Genomic DNA, 25,698 nt, shown 5'->3' on the forward strand with positions numbered 1-25,698 from the left:
AAGGACAGTAATGTCCTTGCAAATCAAATAACTAGGGCTGCAGACAAAGCTTTAAACTAAATATATTGGGGGAGTTTCAGTTATAGGGGAAATTAGAACACCCGAATTAAAGGAAGAGATAAGAGTGCAGAACTGAGGAGGGGTTATTAAAATCTTTAGCACGGACACAAATAGGACAGAGTGTATGGAAAGGATTAGCAATGAAACTTCAAGCAACACCCCCTCCCCCCCCCCCTCCTCCTCCCCCAACTGGACAAATGAATGACGAGAGAAGAAGGACAGTTAGCACAGGACTGAAGGTGTTATATCTAAATGCACACAGGGTAATGTATGATGTAAATGAGCTTGTAATGCAGATTGAAATTGGCAGGTATGATATGGTGGGCATCACAGAGACGTGGCTGCAAGAAGATCACGATTGGGAGATGAATAGTCAAGGATATACATCCTATCAAAAAGTTAAGCAGGTGGGCAGAGGGTGTGGGTAGCCTTATTAGTAAGAAATTACATTAAATCAATAGTAAGAAATGAAGTAGGGTCAAATGGGGTAGAATCTGTGTGGAACCACAAAGGTAAAAAACCAATTGAAATTATCTACAGGTCTCCAAAAAGCACTCAGGAGCTAGAAAAGGTGTGGAGCAAGGACAGAGTTACAGTGATTATGGGCGATCTTAATACGCAGGTGGACTGGGAAAATCAGGTTGATAGTGGATTGCAAGGAAAGGAATTTGTGGAATGTCTACAAGATGGCTTTTTGGAGCTGTTTGCAATGGAGCCCACTAGGGAACAGGTAATACTAAATTTAATATTGTGTAATGAGGCAGACTTGATAAGGGAGCTTCAGTGAAGCAACTCTTTAGAGGCAGTGATCATGATATGATTTAATTTACTCTGCAATTTGAGAGGGAGCAAATAGAATCAGAGGTAACGGTGTTACAGCTGAGTAAAGATAACTATAGAGGCATGAGGGAGGAGCTCAACAGAATTGATTGGGAGAGGAGCCTAGCAGGAAAGACAGTGGAACAGCAGTGGCAGGAGTTTTTGGGAGTAGTTCAGGAGACACAACAGAGATTCATCCCGTGGAGAAAGAAGCATGGTACTGGGAGGATGAGGCAACCATGGCTGACTAAGGAAGTCGGGGTTGGCATAAAAGCAAAGGAGAAAGCATATAATGTGGCAAAGGGCAGTGGGAAACCCAGAGGATCGGGAAGCTTACAAAGACCAACAGAGGGCAACAAAAAAAATAAGGGTGAAGATTAACCAGTAGTATAAAGGAAAACTCTAAGAGTTTCTTTAGATATATACAGGACAAAAGTGGGCATTGAGCTACTGGAAAATGATGCTGGAGAGAGTAGTGGGGAACAAGGAAATGGCTGAGGAACTAAATAATTACTTCGCGTCAATCTTTACAGGAATCTATCTATCTCAGCCATAAATATACACCATTTTCTGTGGCAAGGAGTTTCAAAAACTCTTTAAACCCCCTGAGAGATTAAATTCCTCCTCATCTCAGTCCTAAATTGGCAAGCCTTTTTTCTGCCCTTTGGTGCTAGAGTCTTCTATGACTGGAACTATCCTCTCAGCATTTACCCTGTCAAGCCTGTTATGAATATAGTAATTATGGGTGACTTCAACCTGTAAGTAGACCGAGTAAATCAATTGAGTGTTAAAGCTATGAAGATGAGTTCCTGGAGTGTGTTAGGGATGGTTTTCTAGAACAGTATGTTAAGGTGCTCACAGGAAGACGTGCTGTTTTATGTAATGTAAAAGGACTAATCATCTTTTTATGACAGAACCTTTAGGAACGGTGACTACATTATGTTAGCATTTTACATTTTGTTTGAAATTGTGGCGGTTCAATCTGGAGCATTGGTGTTAAATTCAAATAAGGGAAAGTATGAAGACGTGCACAAATTGGCTGGTGTTGTGATGATACTATGTCTTGAAGAGGTGTATTTTCACCTTTTTTTTTAATGAAGAAAGGTTGAGACAGAGGTGCTGAGCAGTCTGCTTCAAAGCCAATATGGGTTGTGATTGAATAATTAATTGGGCTAAAAGTTAACAAGTGCTTAGGATGTGATATTTTATATCCCAGAGCTTTAAAAGAGCTGGCTATAATAGTCGATGCACTGGTGATCATTCTCCAAAATTTTATCGATTGTGGAAAGATTCCTGCATCTTGGCAGATAGCAAATGCCACTCCACTACTTAAGATGGAGACAAATGAGAAAAGAAGGAACTATAGACTTGTTAGCAGTACATCAACAACAGGGGCTACAATAGAATATATTATACAGGATGAAATAACTGAATACTTGGATGATGATAATCTGATGGATAATATCAGCATGGATTTGTAAATTGGAAATAATGTTTCACAAATGTGTTGGAGTTTTTGAGGATGTTATTAATAAAATTGATACAGGGATGTAGTTTACTAGGATCTTCAGACTTTTGATACGATTCTCCTACCTCCCAAAAGAAATTGTTTGGCAAAATAGGATAGTGGGTAATTTACCACCATGGATTAAGGATTGGTTAATAGGCTTATCTTTTTGGTCACTGGAGAGGTACTGGAGGACAATAATGTGATAGCATTATTCAAGAACTGTGGTAAGGATAAATCAAAGAATTAGAAGCCAGTGAGTCTAGTATCACTGGTAGGGAAACTTCTGGGAAAAGTTCTTAAGGACAGAATTAGTCTACACTTCAAGAGAACAGGATTAATCACAGATAGTCAGTCTAGCTTTGTCAGGGGGTGATTTCTCTGACAGGTTTGATTTGAGTTGTGTGGAGATGACTAGATGTGGCTCAGGGTACTGCAGTTCATGTAGTCTATAGTGACTTCGGTAAGACAATGACAAAGTCTTGCATAAGAGTCTGCTCAGGATGGTAACAACCCAAGGGATCCAGGGCAATGGCAAATTGGATCCAAAACTGGTTTAATGGAAGGAGGCAGATGGTTGAAGATTGTTTTTGTGACTGGAAGTCTATGTCCAGTGGCATCTGCAGTGTTCATTGCTGAGTCCCTTGCTGTTATAGTGCACATAATTACCTAGACACAAATATAAAAGATTTGATCAGATGACATGAAAATGGACGGTATGGTAAATGCCAATGAGGAAAGCCTTAGCATAATACAGGCGGATTGGTCAGATGAGGCACAGCAGGTGGCAAATGGAATTTAATCTGTATAAGTGAGATGAAGCATTTTGAGAGGCAAGGGAGTACACCATGAATGGTAGAATCCTAGGAAGTAAAAGGATCAGAGGAACCTTGGTGTGCATGTTCATAAATCCTCTTAAGGCAACAGATTGAGTGAATGAGGTGGTTAAGGAGGCATTTTTTTCTGGTGGGGATTGATACTTACCTTTATTGGTCAGGGCATTGATTAAAAAGCAGAGAAGTTGTGAAGGAGCTATAAAGACAATTGGGTTACCGCTGTGCAATTCTGCTTACTAAACTTTAGGAATGACGTGGTTACATTAGATGGGTGCAGAGGGGATTCACCAGGAAATTGCCTTGGTTGGAATGTTCCTGCTATGAACAGAGGCTAGATAGGCTGGGGTTGCTTTTGTATCTCTTCATGAAACTCAGTGATTCTAGGCAGAAAACAGTCAGAATAAACAAGTCATTCTAACATTGGCAGCCTATGACTAGTATAAAGTGAGGACTGCAAATGCTAGAGGAAAGCCCTCATGAAGGGCTTATGCCCGAAATGTCTGTTCTTCTGCTCCTCGGATGCTGTCTGACGTACTGTGCTTTTCCAGCACCACAGTGCCAACAGCCCATGACTAGTGGGATACTGCAAGGATCAGTACTTGGTCCCCAGGTGTTCATAGGGTAAAAAATGAGGTCTGCAGATGCTGGAGATCACAGTTGAAAATGTGTTGCTGGTTAAAGCACAGCAGGTCAGGCAGCACCCCCAGGTGTTCATAATATATATTGAAAGATTTGATTAGATTAGATTAGACTTACAGTGTGGAAACAGGCCCTTCGGCCCAACAAGTCCACACCGACCCGCCGAAGCGAAACCCACCCATACCCCTACATTACCCCTTACCTAACACTACGGGCAATTTAGCATGGCCAATTCACCTGACCCGCACATCTTTGGACTGTGGGAGGAAACCGGAGCACCCGGAGGAAACCCACGCAGACACGGGGAGAACGTGCAAACTCCACACAGTCAGTCGCCTGAGTCGGGAATTGAACCCGGGTCTTCAGGCGCTGTGAGGCAGCAGTGCTAACCACTGTGCCACCGTGCCGCCCACCATTTGGATGTAGGATTCAAACGTAATATCTCCCAATTCACAGTTGATATAAAGCTAAGTGAGAAGCATGCTGTGGAGAGGATGCAGAGTTGCTTCAGGTTGAATAAGTAAGCAAGAGCATGGCAAATGGAATCTAATGTAGAAAATGAGGTTATTCACATTGGCAGGAGAGACAGATATACTGGGAATTTCTTAAATGGCAAGAAGTTGGAAAATGTCGATGTACAAAGTTATTGTATTCAACAAGCCACTGAAGGCTGTCATAGAGATGTAGCAAGGTATTAGGAAGGCTAATGGAATGTTAACCTTTATTCCAGGATTTGAGTTCAGCACCACTAATCCAGAAACGGGAATATTGAAGCCTTGCTTCAATTGTATAAGAGCTTAATTTGACTGCTTCTGGAATGCTGAATGGAATTTTGGTCTGTTTACCTTGAAAGTTGGTGGTGAGCTGCCTTCGTGAGCTGCCATTAAGGAGGGAATTCCAAGATATTGACCCAGCAACATTTCCAAGTCAGATGGCGAGTGGCTTGGAGGGGAACTTGCAGGTGGTGTTTAAGACCATAAGACATAGGAGTGGAAGTAAGACCATTCGGCCCATCGAGTCCACTCTGCCATTCAATCATGGCTGATGCGCATTTCAACTCCACTTACCAGCGTTCTCCCCGTAGCCCTTAATTCCTCGAGACAACAAGAATCTATCAATCTCTGCCTTGAAGACATTTAGCATCCGGCCTCCACTGCACTCCGTGGCAATGAATTCCACAGGCCCACCACCCTCTGGCTGAAGAAATGTCTCTGTATTTCTGTTCTGAATTGACCCCCTCTAATTCTAAGGCTGTGTCCACGGGTCCTAGTCTCCTCGCCTAATGGAAACAATTTCCTAGCGTCCACCCTTTCCAAGCCATGTATTATCATGTAAGTTTCTATTAAGTCTCCCCTTAATCTTCTAAACTCCAATGAATGCAATCCCAGGATCCTCAGCCGTTCCTCAAATGTTAGACCTACCATTCCAGGGATCATCCGTGTGAATCTCCGCTGGACACGTTCCAGTGCCAGTATGTCCTTCCTGAGGTGTGGGGACCAAAACTGGACACAGTACTCCAAATGGGGCCTAACCAGAGCTTTATAAAGTCTCAGTAGCACATCTCTGCTTTTATATTCCAACCCTCTTGAGATAAGTGACAACATTGCATTCGCTTTCTTAATCACAGACTCAACCTGCATGTTTACCTTTAGAGATTCCTCGACTAGCACTCCAGATCCCTTTGTACTTTGGCTTTACTAATTTTCTCACCATTTAGAAAGTAGTCTATGCTTTTATTCTTTTTTCCAAATTGCAAGAACTCGCATTTGCTCACGTTGAATTCCATCAGCCATTTCATGGACCACGCTCCCAAACTGTCTAGATCCTTCTGTAGCCTCCGCACTTCCTCAGTACTACCTGCCTGTCCACCTAACTTCGTATCATCTGCAAACTTCGCTAGAATGCCCCCAGTCCCTTCATCCAAATCATTAATATATAATGCGAATAGCTGTGGCCCCAACACTGAACCCTGCGGGACACCACTCGTCACCGGCTGCCATTCTGAAAGAGAATCTTTCATCCCAACTGTCTGCCTTCTGTCAGACAGCCAATCCCCAATCCATCCCAGCAGCTCACCTCGAACACCATGGGCCCTCACCTTGCTCAGCAGCCTCCCGTGTGGCACCTTATCAAAGGCCTTTTGAAAGTCTAGATAGACCACATCTCCTGGTCTAACCTACTTGTCACCTCTTCAAAGAATTCCAACAGGTTTGTCAGGCATGACCTCCCCATACTAAATCCATGTTGACTTGTTCTAATCAGAGCTGAAAATGTGTTGCTGGTTAAAGCATAGCAGGTCAGGCAGCATCCAAGGAACAGGAAATTCGACGTTTCGGGCCAGAGCCCTTCATCAGGAATGAGGAGAGGGCTCCTGATGAAGGGCTCTGGCCCGAAACGTCGAATTTCCTGTTCCTTGGATGCTGCCTGACCTGCTGTGCTTTAACCAGCAACACATTTTCAGCTCTGATCTCCAGCATCTGCAGACCTCACTTTTTACCTGTTCTAATCAGACTCTGCTCTTCTAAGAATTTAGAAACTTCATCCTTAATGATGGAATCTAGAATTTTACCAACAACCGAGGTTAAGGTAATTGGCCTATAATTTTCCATCTTTTGTCTTGATCCTTTCTTGAACAAGGGGGTTACAACAGCCGTCTTCCAATCATCCAGGACCTTTCCTGACTCCAGTGACTCTTGAAAGATCTCAACCAATGCCTCCGCTATTTCCTCAGCCACCTCTCTCAGAACTCTAGGGTGTATCCCATCGGGGCCAGGAGATTTATCAATTTTAAGACTTTTTAACTTTTCTAACACTATCTCTTTTGTAATGCACCATTATCAACTCAGCCCCCTGACTCCCTTTAATTGTTGGGATATTACTCATGTCTTCCACTGTGAAAACTGACGCAAAGTACTTGTTAAGTTCTCCTGCTATCAGTTTGAAGTGGCCCAATGTCTACTTTTGCCTGTCATTTGTTTCTTATGTATTGAAAGAAACTTTTACTATCACTTCTAATATTACTGACTAGCCTACCTTCATATTTGATCCTCTCATTTCTTATTACACTCTTTGTTATCCTCTGTTTGTTTTTGTAGCCTTCCCAATCTTCTGATTTCCCACTGTTCTTGGCCACTTTATAGGATCTCTCTTTTTCTTTAATACATTTCCTGACTTCCTTTGTCTAATCCCTCCCCGGATAATCTTTCTTTTCTTGGGGATGAACCTCTGTACAGTGTCCTCAATTATACCCACAAACTCCTGCCATTTTTGCTCTACTGTCTTCCCCGCTTGGCTCTGCTTCCAGTCTATTTTCGTCATTTCCTCTCTCATGCCCTCATAATTACCTTTATTTAACTGTAACACCATTACATCCGATTTTGCCTTCTCTCTTTCAAACTCCAGACTGAACTCTACCATATTATGATTGCTACTTCCTAAGGGTTCCCTTACTTTAAGATCTTTTATAGAGTCTGGATCATCGCAAAGCACTAGGTCCAGAATAGCCTGCTCCCTTGTGGGCTCCATGACAAGCTGTTCCAAAAAGCCATCCTGTAAGCATTCCATGAATTCCCTTTCTTTGGATCCACTAGCAACATTATTTACCCAGTCCACCTGCATATTGAAGTCTCCCATGATCAATGTGATTCATGTATCTGCTGCCCCTATCTTTTGACATGGGAGGGGTGGGGGCGGTTGTGAAGGGGCTACTAACAATACTAATAATTTTGGTGAATTTATGCAATACATTTTGTAGATAGTACATACTGCTGCTACTGAGCTTTGGTGTTGGAGTGATTTGATGTTTGTGGATGTGGTGCCAATTAAGCAAGCTGCTCTGTTCTGAATGTGTCAAAAAGTTTTGTTGGAGTTGCACCCATCCAGGCAAGTGGCAATTATTCCATCACACTCCTGATTTGTTCCTTGTAAATGGTGAGCAGGCACTAGGGAGTCAGGATGGGGTCACTCACTGCAGTATTCCTAGCCTCTGTCCTGCTTTTGTAATCACTGTATTTTATATGGAGAGTCCGGTTGAGTTTCTGGTCAGTGGTAACCCCCAGGACATTAATAGTGGAACCACCATTGAATGTCATGGGGTGATGGTTCAATTTTCTCTTGCCGGAGATGGTCATTGCCTGGCATTTGTGTGACATGTTGCCACTTTTCAGCCCAATCATGAATGTTGTTTTGCTGCATTTGGACATGTATTGACTGCTTCAGTATCTGAGGAGTTGTGAACGGTGCCGAACATTGGGAAATCATTGACAAACATCCCCACTTCCTACATTATGATAGAGGGAGGTCATTGATGAATTAGCTGAAGATTGTTGGGCCGAGGAGACTAGTCTGAGGAACTCCCACAGAGATGTCCTGGTGATGTTTGTCTGGTTGCAGAATGTAGAATGAGGCAAAATACAAAATTAAGGACCAAGATGAGGACACATTTGTTCACAAATAATTACTGAATATTTGGAATTCTGTGTCTCAGATGGCTGTGGAACTTCAGTCTTTTAAAATATGTTTAAGGTAAACATATTTTAAAGTAGATATTGATGGATTTCTAACTCCCAACGGCATAAAGGGTTATGAGGATAATGTAGGTAAAAGGCATTGAATTGTTCCATCAATCACAGTTGTATTAAACAAGCAGAGTCAACTGGCCTAATCCTGTTGCCATTTGGAATTATACTGGAGAGAAAGTTAACATTTCAGGTCCATTGAAGCTTTATTAAAATTTGTTTTTTTTTAAAAACTTGTTATTAAATTTGTTCATGGAATGTGAGCATCATGCTCGGCCAGCATTTATTGCCCATCCTTAACTTCCCTTGAACAGATGGCTTGCTCAGACGTTTTAGAAAGCACTTAAGAGTCAACCACATTACTGTTAGCCCTGAGTCTCTTGTAGGGCTGACCTGATAAGGATGGTCACCATTTGGTAATTTTAAATTCCAGATTTTATTTAATTCACATTTCACTGTCTGTGAAACCTGGTTCGAGATTACTAGGCAAGTGACAATGCCACCATGCCACTATAAAGCACTGAGAAAGGAAATTAATGGACAGAGTGTATAAACCTTAAATGAGGGTGATGTAGTAGCAGTGTCACTTGACCAGTTACCCAGAACCACCATGGCAGAGGGTAAAATTTGAATTAAATAAAAATAATCTGGAATTTGTGATGAGACTATGCCTTTAAGAGAGTGGTGTTTAGTGCTGTTTCTCTTAGAGTATTTTTGTCACAGTGGGAGTAGAATGTCTCCTTCAGCCAGTTGGTAAACAGCTTTTGAATTTTCCCTGGGTATTTTTTTTAAATGAGACAAGAGAGGGTGGTGTCAGAGCTCTCTGACTCAGGAAGGCTTTTAATTTTGCTTTCAAGTAGGAGAACTTAGAATAGTACAACACAGGAACAGGCCCCTTCAACCCATGATATTGTGCCAAACATCACACCAAATGGAACTAATCCCTTCTGACTGCCCTTGGTCCATATCCCTCCATATTCATGTGCTTATTTAAAAGTCCCTTAAATGCCCTTATTGTATCTGCCTCAACCACAACCCCTGGCAATGCGTTTCAGACTCCTACAACTCTCTGCATTTAAAAAAAACTTGCCCCTCACAACTCCTTTGCACTTTCCTCCTCTCACCTTAAATGCATGCCCCTAGTATTAAACATTTCAATTCTGGGAAAAAACTTTCTGACTGTCAACCCTGTCTATGCATCTCATAATTTTATTATCTTCTATTCTCCCCCCAGCCTCAAGAAAACAACCTGAGTTTTTCTAGCCTCTCCTTATAGCGCACTCTCTCTAATCCAGGCAACATCCTGGTAAACCTCTTCTGAACTCTCTGCAAAGTCTCCACATCCTTCCTGTAATGTGGTGAACAGAAGTGAATGCAATACTCCAAGTGTGGTCTAACCAAATTCTTATAAAGCTGCAACATGACATCCTGTCGCTTATACTCAATTCCCCAACCAAGCATGCCAAATGCCTTCTTTACCACCCTATCTACTTAAGTACCCAATTTCAGGGAGCTATGGACTTGAATCCCAAGATTCTTCTGTACAGCAGTGTTCAGAGTACTGCCATTAACTGTATACTTTACCTTAACATTTGATCTCCCAAACTGCAGCACCTCACACTAACTAGAGTAAACTCCATCCGTCATTTCTCCACCCATATCTATAACTGATCTGTACTCCGCTGTACCCTTTGTCAGCCTCCTTCACTAACCATAACTCCACCAATCTTTGTATCATCTGCAAATTTATTAACCCACCTATCTATATGTTCATCTAAGTCACTGATATATATTACAAACAACCAAGGTCCCAGTACCGATCCCTGCAGAACACCACAAGTCACTGACCTTCAGCCTGAAAAACACCCTTCCACCACTACCCTCTGTCTTCTATGTGTAAGCCGATTCTGAATCCATGGCTCCCATGCATCTTTATCTTCTACAATGAGGAACCTTGTCAAAAGCCATTCTAAAATCCATGTAAACAACATCCACTACTCTACCCACATTGATCACCTTTGCTGCCACCTTAAAAAAAATTCAATTAAGTTGGTAAGACATAACCTGACCTGCACAAAGCCATGCTGACTGTCCCTAATTAGGCCATGTTTTTCGAAATGTGCATAAATCCTATCCTTAGGGATTCTCTCCAATAGCTTCCCAAACCACCAATGTGAGACTCGCTGGTCTGTAGATTCCTGAATTATCCGTTTCAAAGTTTGTGAGAAGATTTGTAGCTCAGGTGCTCGTTGTTGCAGACGTTTCGTCCTCTGTCTGGGTGACATCCTCAGTGCTTGGGAGCCTCCTGTGAAGTGCTTTTGTGATCTTATCTCTGGCATTTGTAGTGGTTTGAATCTGCCGCTTCCGGTTGTCAGTTCCAGCTGTCTGCTGCAGTGGTCGGTATATTGGGTCCAGGTCGATGTGCTTATTGATTGAATCTGTGGATGAGTGTGAATTCAATCAATAAGCACATCGACCTGGACCCAATATACCGACCACTGCAGCGGACAGCTGGAATTGACAACCGGAAGCGGCAGATTCAAACCACTACAAATGCCGGAGGAAAGATCACAGAAGCGCTTCACAGGAGGCTCCCAAGCACTGAGGATGTCACCGAGACAGAGGACGAAACGTCTGCAACACAAATTCCCAGCTCGGCGAACAGAACCACAACATCCCTGTTACACTTCTTGAACTAAAGAACTCGCCATTCCTCTAGGATTGCTCCAGTGACTAGCATGGATACAAAGATCTTGGTCAAGGCCCTAACAATCTCCTCCTCTCTTGCCTCTCTCAGTAACCTGGAGTAGATACCATCATGCCCTGGGGACTTATCTACCTTAATACTCCTTAAGAGATCTAACAATACTACTTTCTTGATCTCAAAATACCCTAGCATACTATTCCTTGGATGCTGCCTGAACTGCTGTGCTTTACCAGCACCACTAATCCTAGCATATTAGCTCCATTCAAATCTCTCAGTCCTCTATATCATTCTCCCGGGTGAAGACTGATGCAAAGTACTCATTTAGGATTTCACCTAATTTTCTGCTTCCAAGCACAAGTTCCCTCCTTTATCCTTGAGTGGTTCTATCTTCTCCCTGGTTTAATCTCGTTTTTAAAATATGTATAGAGTGCCTTGGAATTCTCTTTAACTCTACTTGCCAAGGTAATTTCATGGCCCCTTCTTCCTCTCTTAATTCCCTGCTTTCCTTATATTCCTCGCAGGCCCTGTCTGATTTTTAGCTTCCTGAACCTTACATCTGCTTATTTTTTTCATTTTGGCTAAATTCACAACCTCTCTTGTTATCCAAGGGTCCTTTACCTTGCCATTCTTGTCCTCCCTCCTTACCGTAATGTGTCAGTGTTGGACTCTCATCAGCAAGTGTTTAAATAATTCCCACGTATGTAATATGAACTTGCCTGATGAGAGCTCTTCCCAATTAATACTCCCTGGTTTATAACAAATTAAAAGCTACCGAATGGTGACCACGATCAATTGCCCCCCAAAAAAATGTCTGTTGCAAAATGGCAGAACAAAATGGAAAGAATGTTTGAAAGAAAATTTGAAACAATGTAGTAATTAAGGGGAATCAATCAAAAGCACAAATAGAAACATAAAACATTGTTGAGAAAGTTCAGCAAGTCTGGCAGCATCTGTGGAGAGAAATCAGTTAACATTATGGATCGGGTGACCCTTCAGAACGGCGCAAATAGAAATTTGCTTTACACAAAACAGCTGGTCTCTAAATCAAAAAGTTAAACTTAATTTACCAGAATGTATTTGCAAATATTGATTGTTTTGTACTTGAATGAAACCTTTGCAATTTTAGTAACACTCATTGCACTGTTGACATTTTTGAGGTAGCTTAAACTCAGTTAACAGAGACAAGTATATTTGACACACATGAACTAAACTGTTTAATTTGTATTTCAGATACAAGGTGAAACTCACACCTGGAACACAGAAAAAAGGGAAGGGTATGTAAATTTATGGTAATGCTTCTTCACAAATTTGCTTTGAATTGATGACGTAAACACTCTTTGATTTGTCTTTTTTTATAGCGGCTAAAACAGCCTTGCACAACTTCATGCATTCCAAAGAAGCCATGCCACGGGAAAAAGATTTATTACGCAGTGTGAAGGTAAAACACATTTCAGAATAGTTTCTGCACAAAGAAACTACTACTTTTTCAGGAGTGATAACTAACAAAAACATTTTAGAAACAAATTTTTTGGGAAGGCAGTGACACAGTGTTACTGAATGACGTTAGTAAACCACAACACCAGCTAATGTTCTGGGCACATGGGTTTTAATTCCATCATGGCAGATGGAGAGACTTCATTCTGGAATTTAAAAAAGCCACGTACCCATTGTTGTAAAAACTCATCTGGTTCAGTAATGTCCTTTTAAAGAAATCTGCCAACCTTACCTTGTCTGACCTATATGTGACTTCAGACCTGCAATAATAGGGTTGACTCTTAACTGATCTCTGTTTAATTAGGGATCAGCAAAATATGCTGGCCCAGTCTGCGATGTGTTTTCTTTAAAAAGGTTTATTAATACAGAACACACCTTTTCAAGCCTCAGGTTATAAGAAAGCCTCTTGCTCATTATAGTTAAATGTAACATGTTTACTTTTTTTCCCTTTTTATGAATTAATTCACAAACAGTGGTCATTACGTCAGGACAAGTTGTTAATGCATGGAGGAGGCAGTTGTAGTCAAGATTAATAATCAATGAACACCTAATAAAATTCATGAGATTTGCATAGTTGAACACAAAAATATACTATTTGAAGGAAATTCAGACATTGAATGAATTTAAAATTAAATGAACTTGGAATAGATTGTATACACTTGCCATAGTTTATTATAGTAATTTGAATAAAACTGTTGCAAAAGCTGATGTCACTTAATTAGTTATCTAACTGTACTTAATCATTCAAGAAATGTGGATGCCGCTGTTTGAGGAACACAGGAAGTTAGTACAGAGATACAGCAAGTGTCACATTGACCTTAATAGCAAAAGACTTTGAGTACAAGACTCCTACAATGTTGCAGGACTTTGATGAGACCATGCTTTAAATATTATAACTTATAAGTCGAACAATTTTAATAATAGTAGATTTGAGGATTTACAATCCCCAAGTCAATTATTGTTTTAAATTGGTTCTCTTAAACTCAGCCTAAAAGTTCACTAAAGAGTGTCTTGTGACGCAGTCTTCTGGGTTTAAGTCCTACCTGCTCCAGTGGCATCTCATTAATATGCCCGAGAAAGTTCATTGTTTAATGACCTGATTAATTACAAAATACATAAATTCTGCAAAATGTGTGAAAACATATGATACTTAATAAAAGCAGTCATTTTTCAGATGGATGCCTGATCACAACTTGGTTGACTGGACACTTTTCTTTTGTCTTCAGCTTGTTCTTCAGCATTAAACTACTAAGAATTGCCACTTATTGATCCTTGTGAGCCACTAACCAAACCATGATCAGAGACATTCTGAACTTTAACTGGCATGAATGATCTTTGATTCGTTAAGCTGTGTATTCCTAATTAGTTTCTTCAAAAGTAATAATAATCTCACTTCCTACTATCTTCAGTCTTTGATATGCCAATCACTTTTGTAACACCTTGTGTCTCTTGGCATAATAACTCCAGGGATCCTCGCCAAGTTAAACAGTCACTGGTGCTATGCTGCATGTCTGTTTTGAGTGTGTAGTGTAACCCCCAGTGATTTAGAATCATCCCCCTCTAAAATTCCAAGAACAATGTGTGGCTCCATATTACTGATCCCTAAACCAAATTAGATTAGATTAGATTCCCTACAGTGTGGAAACAGGCCCTTCGGCCCACTCAGTCCATACCGACCTCTGAAGAGTAACCCACCCAGACCCATTTCCCTCTGACTAATGCACCTAACACGATGGGCAATTTCGCATGGCCAATTCACCTGACCTCCACACATTTGGACTGTGGGAGGAAACAGGAGCGCCCGCAGGAAACCCACGCAAACACAGGGAGAATGTGCAAACTCCACACAGTCGCTGGAATCGAACCTGGGACGCTGGTGCTGAGAGGCAGCAGTGGCAGCACAGTGGCTCAGTGATGAGCAAGTTCAAAATAACCACTATAAAACAAACAGGGGCCTGTTATATATGTTAAATATGATCAGAATTGTTCCATCTTTTAAATTTCTGTTTTGGTGTAAAAGCTGCCATCTCTTCTAAAGCATTTTCACATTTGTTAGTCTAAATCTACATTAGCTTGAGCCATAAAAATAACTGTAAACCTTGTTTTCTTCTTTCATGTTTAACAATTAACCATAATAAAATATAATTAAGTGTCTCATTAATGAATAATGTAGACTTAATTCACAAATGAAAAATAATCACTCCTGCTACTGCAGGATTATGTTAATAGACATCTGACAATTTAAAAATAAACCTTTTTAAACTTTTAATTTCTCTCCCTTATCACCCCAGAATCCATTAGAAAACTTGGAGAAGAAACGGAGTTTATGTTCTGGTGATAACTGTAGACTTAAAAACTTTTATCTTTCTCTTGTTTAGGATACAGATTTGTCAAGAAACATACCTGGCAAGGTGAAGGTTTCAGCGCCTAATTTATTAGCTAATAAACGGAAGTAATTACATGGGATTTACATTGGTTTGAATTTACATGACAGTCCTTGGAGACATTAATATGTAGCACATCTAAAGAAAACCCCAGAGAGCTGATTGATTAAAAATTTAAATATGACCAGAATAAGTGATTAACACGTGTCTGTGCTTGGTTTTGTGCTGCTTGAAGCTTAGAAATAAAGCTGCTGTTGAATAGACTGACTGATTTAACTCTTTTTAAAACACATATTCATGCATTTATTTAGAAATATCATTTACTCATTCAATAAATCTGATCATCAAAGCATTATTACTGGGAAATTGTAGAGAGGCAAGAGTGGAGTATTGTATCAAATTCTTTTATTTATGCCATGTATCAAAAATAATTTTTCTTTGACATTAGTATCAATATTCATCTATTAGCTGTAATTCATTTAAAACATTATGTCAAATATTTAGAGAGATGCCTCTAGTTTGACTGCACTGCATGCTGCTTTTTGCAAATAGGCTAGGTACAAAACATGTAGGAAACATTGCTGGGAAATTCTACCTATTTCTTCTTGACCAATTTACTTTAGATTATTGACTTAGAGTCATAGAGATTTACAGCACAGAAATAAACAATTTGGTCCAAGTTGCCAGTTATCCTAAGTTAATCTAGTCCCATTTGCCAGCACTGGACCCATATCCTCTAACCCTTCCTATTCGCATACCCATTCAGTTGCCTTTTAAATGATGTAATTGTTTAACTTCCTCTGGCAGCTCATTCCATACAGACACCACTATCGGTGTGAAAAAGTTGCCCCTTTCATATTTTTCCCCTCACACCCTAAACCTATGCCCTCTAGTTCTGGACTCCCCCATTCCAAGGAAAAGACCTTTTCTATTTATCCTATTCATACCCCTCATAATATTATAAACCTCTATAAGGTCACCCCTCAGACTTTGACGCTCTAGGGAAAAAAGTCCCAACCTATTCAGCCTCTCCCTATAGCTCAAAACCTCAAACCCTTGCAACATCCTTGTAAATCTTTTCTGAATCCTTTCAATACCTCCTCTATTCACATCCAAATCATTTATATAAAAGATAAAAACCAGCGGATGCAGCACAGATTCTTGCAGCAAACTGCTGGTCACAGGCCTCCAGTCTGATTGGCAATTCTCCAACACAACCCTCAGCCTTCTACCTTCGTGCATTCTGAACTCCTTTTAAGAATGGATGGCTCACTCGTGAACAAACTTGTCCTCTATAAATCAGCTAGAGACAAAAGTGTTTCACCCAAAACATTGACTTCATCTCCTGATTTGCTGTGTTCTTCCGGCCTCCTCTATAAATCAGCAGCACATGAAGAAACTAGTTACGTGGGTGGCCATACCTTGTCATATTATTCAACTTCTGAGTCTATAATTGAAGACATAGCAATGTGGCAAATTCTTAACTGGATGAATCTCCCTCTGTCAGTTGTTTTTTTTTGAAAAGTAGATTGGATTATAACTAAACCTTGCAGTAAGATTCTGATGCTCTATAAGTTTTATTTTGAAAGAATCTGGATCTTGTATTTTCTTACAAACATACAAAAGATGAAACTTGAAGGACATCATCAGAAAAATAGCTGTGGGTCAGTACTCCTCTACTTAAAGAAAAATAAATGTTAGGAACAATACACATGAGCACTGCTATCCTGTACTGGCCCCCTCAGCAATTTCATGGGTGTCCTACAATAACAAAGATCGGTTGTAAAATTAGTTTTTTTTCAACTGTAAATAAAGTTGTATTCGTTATGTTCAACCCATTTTAATTGGCTCATCACAAAACTATTCAATGCATAATTTCCTGATACTAAATACAATGAGTACCTTTCTCAATCTCTCCACGTGGTGAGCAGAACATTAACTTTGTTCTCTAGAAATTATCATTAACTGTGGCAGATGAGATTGTTGTACTTACATGGATGGATACACAAAGACCAAGAAAGATTTGACAGATCATTTTATTTGAAACTAGCACTGATTAGTAATATAAAAGGTAGCTAACTTAAATGCCCTCTACAACAGCTACAGGTGACTTAATTACAATCCCACACCATTATCTCTCTGCTGAAAGTGGCATAAAAATCTAAGGGATGATAATACTGTTATGTACCAATTAGTGACTCAGTTTCTCTTTCCACAAATATGGTAAAATGTTCTGATTTGGAGATGCCAGTGTTGGACTGGGGTGTACAAAGTTACAAATCACACAACACCAGGTTAAAGTGAAAGCACTAGCTTTGAGAGCACCTCTCTTTCATCAGGTGTAGTGTGATTTGTAATTTGGTAAAATGTTCAAATTCCTTAGTGAAAGGAAACAGTCAAGCTGCCTTTCCAAACAAGAAAAGCATTGATTATTTATTATAACCCTTCATGAATACTTGAAGCTTAGTGTGGATTAATGATGCCAAAAGTAAAAATCAAACTGATTTGCACAGCAAAGTGAAACATTTTGTCTAAGTTTAGAGAAGTGGCATTTGGTTGGATCAGTCAAACAGCTCAGGTACAAATCCAGAAAAGTATTTTTTATTGAAGGTAGAATGGAAGAAATATTTAAATACTTCAAGCGTACACTCAGCTTCCAAACATTTGTCTATTTGGTCCTGAATCAATCTCATTTCTTTGGATTAGTGACATTAGTTGCCATACTCTTCCTCACTCCCAATTTTGCCTCTGATTTCTGTATTCACTGCCACTATGGTTTTCAGTTGTGTCATGTTATATTCTCCTCCCCCGCTGCCCCACCTTACAGTGACTCCCAGGATAATGTGGGAATCAACATTGATGGCTTGTTATTACCTAACACTTGCGATGCCAATACTAATTTCATGTATAATTTATCCTGAAATGACAAATCATGAAGGATGGATTTCATGAAATTCTTTGCCCTTTATTGAAAATGCATCTGTTTATTTTTTAATAGCTGAATGAAAAACAAGTTGTTTCAGGTAGATAAGGTTCAGCATATCAAACTGAGCATTATTGTGAAGTTGATGACAAACTTAGATGTTTAAAGTAAAACTAGTTTTCTTTGCTTCACATTTATTAAGAACAAAATAAGATTTCTATACATACAGTACAAGCAAATCAAAAACCTGCAAAAAATACAGGTACCAATAAAAAAAACCAAACGTCATGCTTCTTTGCACCTTGCCCATACCTTGTCACAAACTAGTATTTTTGACTGGTAGAACAAAGAATAACTAAATCACACTTTGTTTGCTAAAACAGTAATTGTGTTCAGAATTCATGATCCAGATGTGTTACTACTCCCGGCACGTTGATTAATACTAAGCAGCAGATGTTTTGGAAGACAGTCCCATATATTGGCCAACATTTCTTTATAGTGGATCACTGCCTCTAGACAAAGTCTGAGGGATGAAAATAATACAAAAATCAATTCAAAACTTTATAGAAATTATTCTCCATACTAAAGAGTTTTTTTTGTAAGTTTTTGATTAGATTAGATTACTTACAGTGTGGAAACAAGCCCTTCGGCCCAACAAGTCCACACCGACCCGCCAAAGCGCAACCCACCCATACCCCTATATTTACCCCTTACCTAACACTATGGGCAATTTAGCATGGCCAGTTCACCTAACCCACACATCTTTGGACTGTGGGAGGAAACCAGAGCACCCGGAGGAAACCCACGCAGACATGGGGAGAACGTGCAAACTCCACACAGTCAGTCGCCTGAGGCAGGAATTGAACCCGGGTCTCTGGCAGCAGTGCTAACCACTGTGCCACAAATGTAACAATTCAATCAGCACTTTGAAAAAACATACCAAATAATTCAAAATTTTAACATAAAATATAAAGGATCCATTGACTACCAGGTAGTTTTCTATTTTACTAAAGAGATGCAAGGAATTGTGTTTGGGTGGAATGGGATGTTGAGGTTGACCAATATTCCTTTACACAATGTGCAGCAGCACCACCTAAAACATATATTGTAAACAGTGTGATGCCAGCAATGATCTCTGTGGAAAGTCACAAGTCACCAACCAGTTTAATAAAAACCCGTTATTCCCACTCGCTGTTTCCTGCCCATGAGCCAATTCTCCATTCATGCTAATATACCACCTCCAGTGTGATGGGCTCTTATTACAAACTTTTGTGAGTTCCCTTTTTTAACACCTTCCTAAAGTCCAGATACAATACATTTATCCCCACTCTTTAAACTGGTTGAGACTTCCTCAAAATTCCAATAAAATAGGAGTTCCTTTTCATGAAGCCAGACAGGGACTGCTTGATTAGATTATGATTTCCAAAATGCTACTACCTCAATAATTGATTCCAATAGTAAACTTTGCATGGTCAGGAAGGAGATATCACATGCAGCGTATACAGCTCAGGGATTGTAGAGGCAGCATGGGAATAGGTATGGTAAACATTTCTTCTCCATTTTAAAAGTTTAACATTCAGTAGTCTAATGGAAAGGTTAATAACTGAGGGATAGTGATCAGTCAATCACCTGAAACCTGATTACAGCTTTAACAGGTGTTAATTACTATTGAATCTTAACTGAGAGTGATCTCAGCTCACCTCAGCCCTATTTAAGAAAGGGGCTGTTCAGTAAACTTTCCACTGTAATGAAGGAGTCATCATGTCTGGGGTGAGGCAGCTTGTGTGAGTATGTATTTTGGAGGTAATGTGGGAATTCAGTGTGGGGGAAAGAGGTTTTTGCTTTTTTTTTAAGTTCATATTTTTTAAGAGAATAAATTGTAGCCCATGATTGGGGGCTCAGCGCAAAACAGTAATATCATAGGAAAAATGAAGTTCATTGGTTGGTAATTGCTGCTAATTTGACTATATTATACAGTACTTTCAGATTGAATAGAAATATTTACAGGTTACAAACAAAAACTAGGAGGAAGTTCTTAATTTGTTTGTAAAAATTAAGTTATAAAAACAGCAGCAGGGCCAGATGATTTTTTTTGTACCTGCATGATAGAAGATCTGGTGGACCCCATTGCGGTTCATAGTGACCACATCTGTAGGAACATCTATTTGGTTGAGGACCTCTATCTCAGTTCATGAGTTGGAGTCTGAGCTTTGAACACTGCAACACAGCAGCCAGGGTGCGAGAGTTAGCTGAAACAATGTTTCAGGAGACAGTTACACCCTTGAATTCAGTTAGTGGTCAGGGACAGGACGATATGACTACCAGCAAAGCAGGTAGAGAGATCCAGAAGGTAGTGAAGCAGCTCTAACTTTTGAGTTTGTCTAACAAGTTTGAGATTCTTGCTCCTTGCGTGGATGAGAATGGGGGCTGGAGGAAGGATGAGAAAACTGACCATAGCACAGGGAGCCAAAAGAGTGGAGAAAAAAGTGAAACATTTTTCTATTTGAGGTTAGTATAGTCAGGAGAATAGACACTGTTCTCTGGGGCCAGGACAGAGAGTCTCAAAAGATAGTGTTGCCTAGGTTCAGGCTCTCCCTGAAACTTGGAGTGGAAGGGGCAAGATCCAGTTTGCATAGTCCACATAGGTACTAGCGATATATGCAGAAAGAGGTTCTACTGAGAATATGAGCAGCTAGAAGCTAAATGAAAAAGCAGAACTAAAATGGTAATAATCTCCAGATTCCTACCTGAGCCTTGAAGAAATTAGCACAGGGTTAAAGATTGTGACTCAAAGATTGGTGTCGGAGAAACAGGATCAAATTATTGGGACATTGGCATCAGTAGGATGAACAATGGGATTGGGTCTACCTAAATCACACTGGGTCCAGAGTCCTGACGAATCTCATAACTAGGGCTTTACGCTAAATAGTGGGGAGTGAGAGTGGGTTCAGTTGCATGGAAAAGTATAAATCAAAGATAAAGGAGAAAGTAGAATTGCTAGGGATGGGGTTAATTATTACCAGAAAATAAAAGGAAGGGACAGTCTGTGAATGCCATATTGTACCCAAGGAACCACAAGGTGTAGGAAACTCAAAGGATTTGTACCTTAATACACTAAGCATTTGGAATAAGGCAGACAAACTGATGGCACACTTTGAGGTAAATACAAAGTGAGTGCTTGGTGTCATGGTTCAATGATGATCATCTTTCAATGTTTGCAAAACAAAAGAACTGATCATTGACTTCTGGAAGAAACAGGAGGTTATACTCCTATCTACATCAACAGAGCTGAGGTGGAGAAGGTTGAGCACGTCTAATTCTTAGGAGTGACGATAATTGACAATCTGTCCTGGACCTCCCATGTAGATGCGACGGTCAATAAAACACATGCTGCCGCTTTTTCAGGTGGCTTAAGTTGGCATGTCCACAAGCACCCTCACCAACTTTTACAGATGCACCATAGAAAGCATTCTATCTCGGTGCTTAGTGGTCTGGTACAGCAACAGCTCTGCCCAAGACAATAAGAAACTATGGAAAGTTGTGTGCATAGCCCAGACCATCACGGAAGCCAACCGCCTCCCTTCCATGGACTCCATTTACATTTTCAGTTCTGCAGAAAGGCTGCTAACTCATGAAAGATCGCTCCCACCCCAGTAATGCTCTCTTCCGAATACTTCGGTCAGGTAGGCAGAAGATACAGAAGCTTGAACACATGCACCAATATGTTCAAGAACAGCTTCTTCCCTGCTGTTAGTTGACTGCTGAATGGACCTATCTAATTTGGAATAATGTTGATTTTGCTTTGTGCACCTCCTGTGCAATTGGAACTTTGCATGCCTTGCTCTGTCCAAGCACCCTATGATCAGTATGCCCTTGTTTGCTATGATATGCCTGTACTGCTCACAAAAAGCTTGTGTACATGACTACAAAAACTTAAAACTGGGAACTTGACATTATGGAGAAATGCGAGGGATAGACGGACAATGGGGCGCACTTAAATGAAACAGGGACATTGAGAGGTTCTAGAGGCTTGGATGATGCATTTGGGCAGAGATGAAAATCAGCAAGAAAAATAAGTCATTGGTAGGAGTACTGTACAGACCTCCAAACAGTAGTCATTTTGTGGGAAAGGCTATAAATCAACAAATAATAGGGTATAAAAGAATAGAGTAATAATTTATAGGTGGCTTTAATCTTATGTTGAAATTAATCAAATTGGAAAAGGTAACTGAATTCATTGTTGTAGAGTGTATTAGGGATAGATTCATGGAGACAGCCAGACAGCAGGACAGCGTGGATCTGGAGATGGCAATGAGGAGTGTTTAGAAAAGGACCTCAGAAAAAGATCATCCAGGTCAGAAACAACTGTTTAACTTAAATAAAGGAATTACAGTGAAATAAGAATAGTTAGGTCAAGTAAATTGAGTGGATAGATTAGTAGGAATGGCTGTAAGCAAACAGTAGCAGGCATTTAAGGAGACAATGACCCTCAGCAAAAATATATCCCTGCAAGGAGGATATATTCAAAATGAGGGATAAACCAACCATGGTTATTCAGCAAACTGAACATTAAGTTGAAAGGAAAAACCCATATGGAGACCAAAGTCAGTGACAGCCCCAAAGACTGGGATAAATGCAGCATTCAGCAAAGGAGAACTAAAAAGCTAAAGACAGAAAATAAACTACAAGCGTAAACTTGCAAGGAATTTGAAAACTGACAATAAGAGCTTCTTTAAATATATGAAAAAGAAGACAAGTGAACATAGGCATCTTAGAAAATGAATCTGGGAGATGGTTTAGGGAACAAGGAAACAGCAGGACTAAACATGATTTGCATCAGTCTTTATGGTGGACTATACTTCAAACATTCCATTAACACTAAAACAAAAGGTGAGGAATTAAGTACCAAAGAAATAGTATTAAGAGAAACTAATGGTGTTAAAGGCAGATAAATTCCTGGCCCTTATGGCTTACATCCCAGGATCCTAAATGTGGTAGTTACAGAGACAGTGGATGAATTGGTTGTAATTTTCCAAAAATTATTGGATTCTGGAGAAATCAATTATAATGTTAGTAATTTTTCATCAAAAGATCTAACTGGAATCAATTTATTTTGCTTCCTTTTTATTCAGGTAATGCTGATATGGACATATTTACATTTCAGTGCTGCTAAAAATAATAATAGGAACAAAGCTACTTTTTAAGTTACCCGTTCATGTTTCAGCTTCAAACTGGAAAGCAACAGTTCTTGCATTTTACCAGAGCAACCTCTAAGAAAGGTTACTAATTAGTGCTGAAATCAAAGACAGAGATCCTTGTAGCCATTTTAACTCCAGTCTGGTCTGGACTTTAGTATTCATCTTTGAGTCTCTTCTTTCATATGAATTAGTGTTCTAATTCACTATACCCACTATACGTGGCAACTGCTTATAAACAAAATCATGGCCTTACCTGACAAGTGACTTTGGCTGCACAGAGAAGATAAGGATGTCGTTACTATGGGCCTGTAGAAAACGTAACAGAAATTTAGATATAGAAGACAGAATTCTGAAATAATTTAAACTACATGGATAGTAAAGGAAGTATTTATGACAAATTGTAACAATCCTAATATCACTTGTTTAAATTTCCAAATAAGACTGTAAAAGGTTTGCAAGACTACCTACGAGGTCCATATAATTTTTTAAAAAAGAACCAAATAATCGCTGCACCACATTTTAAAAAATGCAGAGACCATTCCTTCTCAAGACGACTGATGCCAATAATTTTGAATAATTTTCAACTTAATATTCTTAAAGATTAATTATAAAGTACTCAGATTCTCTATTACATTTAGCTTGACCTGCACTTTAAAAAAAATTTGCAGATAGTCATATAACCTAACCTGCTTTACACATGGAGTCTTAAAAAACTGGCAAAAGACTCATGTGACAGTATATCCAGATAGTAATTTGGTAATAGTTAGTACTGCCAGAATATTTGTATATGGAACAATTTGTACTGGAAATAAAAACAAACTCTGTATCCAATGATGCTGAAATAGATTGTTACTTGCAGGAATGAATTCGTTGAAGTTCTGTCGGAACTGAAGTAGACCATTCAGTCTATTTAGCCTGAGCACTTTCTTGTACTCAATGCTCAGGCTGTTTATGTACTATTTCTGGCATTCTGGCAGAGTCTCACGAGGAGAGAAGAACAGGTGCTAGAATAAATCCCTCAACCACTTCCTTCAATCTAATGCAATCTTACACTAATTTTTTGAACCATGATTGATTCACCTTTCCCTTTTAGGTGACTGTACCTTGAAGGAAAAATAAAGGGAGAATTCAATTTTGCTCTGGGAATTAAAGGAATGTTATAAATTTGTTATACACCTTGTAATATTTCTTTAAACACTGGTTTCCCCTCAGCCCTTGCCTGTTTACTGTCTTTTTGTTTATCTTCCCAATATATGCCAGCCAGCTTTCCATTCATACCCATACAGTTTTTATTGTTCAAACTTTAAGACCCTGGTTTCATTCAAACACCATGTAATATTATATCATGGTCTCCAATTCCCAGAGCCCCTTTATAGCAAGGCTGAATTATCCCTTTTAATATTACACAATACCAAATGCGAACTAGCCCAATTCCTAGTTGGCTTTTCATTATACTGGACCCAAAACCCATTTTGTACACTCCAGAAATTCATTGTCCAGAGCATAAGTGCTGACCTGTTAATCCAATCTATGCACATTGAAATTGCTCATTATTATGGTCTTGCTCACTCTTTTTACTAATGTTTCCCTTGAATTAGAGATCTCTCTCAAGGCTGAGGGTGGAGTAGGTGGTCTGAGCCCAGGGATTATCTGCTCCAGTCAACTTTTTTTCCCCTCTATTTGCTTTTGCTCTTTTACTTTTTGTCTCCTCCTTTTTTTTTCTCTTTAAGCTTGTAGAGTAGAGAATGAAAGAGGCAGCAAAAATGCTAGGACATGCCGAACATGGCTCTACTCCAGTGCAGCCTTGCGGGGAGCGAAGAATAGGTGCCAGAATAAATCCCTCAGCCATGACTGGCAGGGTAAGCTGTGGCCCAGGAAGCCGGAGGAGGAGAAAGGCATTCTGAGCCTGGCACGGCTTATCCCCAGTGTGACGGTCTCCTTCATCTTCAACTTCCAGGTACTCCAGCAGCCTGGCAGGTGGTTTTGGCCCACCATAGTGGTCATCTTCAGCGGGGGCTTCTGGCTCAACATTCCAGCAGCCCAGCTGGGTGATCTCATCCTGGCTACATCTTCAGTTTTTTTAAAATTGTATTGCCTCAAGCCCAGGAGCCATTAACTGAACTGTGATGAACTTTGTCTTTCATTTCATTATTAAATATGTCTTCTTTCATAAGAGGTGCCACTGTGGGGTAAACTGTAAACGTTTTCACTGTATTTTTAATGTAAAAGTACATGTGACAATAAATTTATATTCTGAGTTCTGATTCTACTGACAATCATCCCAAACAGCACCATTTTCCCACAAAATTTCTCTGCAAGGATGTCAGCTCTGGTCCTGCCAAAATGCAACTTGTTCATCCTGGGATAAGTATCATCTGCCCTAGAACGGGTACCAATACCTCAAATTTGATACCCTCCCTGCACTAATTTTTCAGCCACATGTGTAATTGCTTAATTCTGTCTCTGTGCTCACTAGCACATGGGACTGGTAGTAATTTTGAAATAACTGCTTTTCAATCTTCCTCGTTCTCTGAAATTTGCTTTCAGGACCTCCTCTCCTTTCCTAACTTGGATTATGACCTCTGGCTGTTTATGCCTTCAGGCGGAAGAGAGT

General features: G+C 39.9%; 2 protein-coding genes across 5 annotated transcripts in view; one reads left to right on the top strand and one right to left on the bottom strand.

The window, feature by feature from the left end:
- LOC132818346 (ribosome quality control complex subunit NEMF-like) overlaps positions 1 to 15,226 on the top strand; it is a 163,480-nt gene extending 148,254 nt beyond the window's left edge. Inside the window, exons 32-34 of the mRNA XM_060829284.1 lie at positions 12,316 to 12,359; positions 12,444 to 12,523; positions 14,958 to 15,226. Coding sequence (XP_060685267.1) covers positions 12,316 to 12,359; positions 12,444 to 12,523; positions 14,958 to 15,035 — 202 coding nt within the window. The 3' untranslated portion in view covers positions 15,036 to 15,226. The remainder of the gene's footprint in view (positions 1 to 12,315; positions 12,360 to 12,443; positions 12,524 to 14,957) is intronic.
- A 1,755-nt stretch (positions 15,227 to 16,981) lies between these two features.
- klhdc2 (kelch domain containing 2) overlaps positions 16,982 to 25,698 on the bottom strand; it is a 46,587-nt gene continuing 37,870 nt past the window's right edge. For all 4 annotated transcript variants that reach the window (XM_060829291.1, XM_060829289.1, XM_060829288.1 and 1 more), the window contains exons 13-14: positions 23,338 to 23,390; positions 16,982 to 18,409 (exon numbers count right to left, since the gene is read on the bottom strand). In XM_060829291.1, coding sequence (XP_060685274.1) covers positions 18,286 to 18,409; positions 23,338 to 23,390 — 177 coding nt within the window. In that variant the 3' untranslated portion in view covers positions 16,982 to 18,285. The remainder of the gene's footprint in view (positions 18,410 to 23,337; positions 23,391 to 25,698) is intronic.

The sequence above is a fragment of the Hemiscyllium ocellatum genome, chromosome 8 (assembly GCF_020745735.1).
Source record: "Hemiscyllium ocellatum isolate sHemOce1 chromosome 8, sHemOce1.pat.X.cur, whole genome shotgun sequence".
Classification (NCBI taxonomy): domain Eukaryota; kingdom Metazoa; phylum Chordata; class Chondrichthyes; order Orectolobiformes; family Hemiscylliidae; genus Hemiscyllium; species Hemiscyllium ocellatum.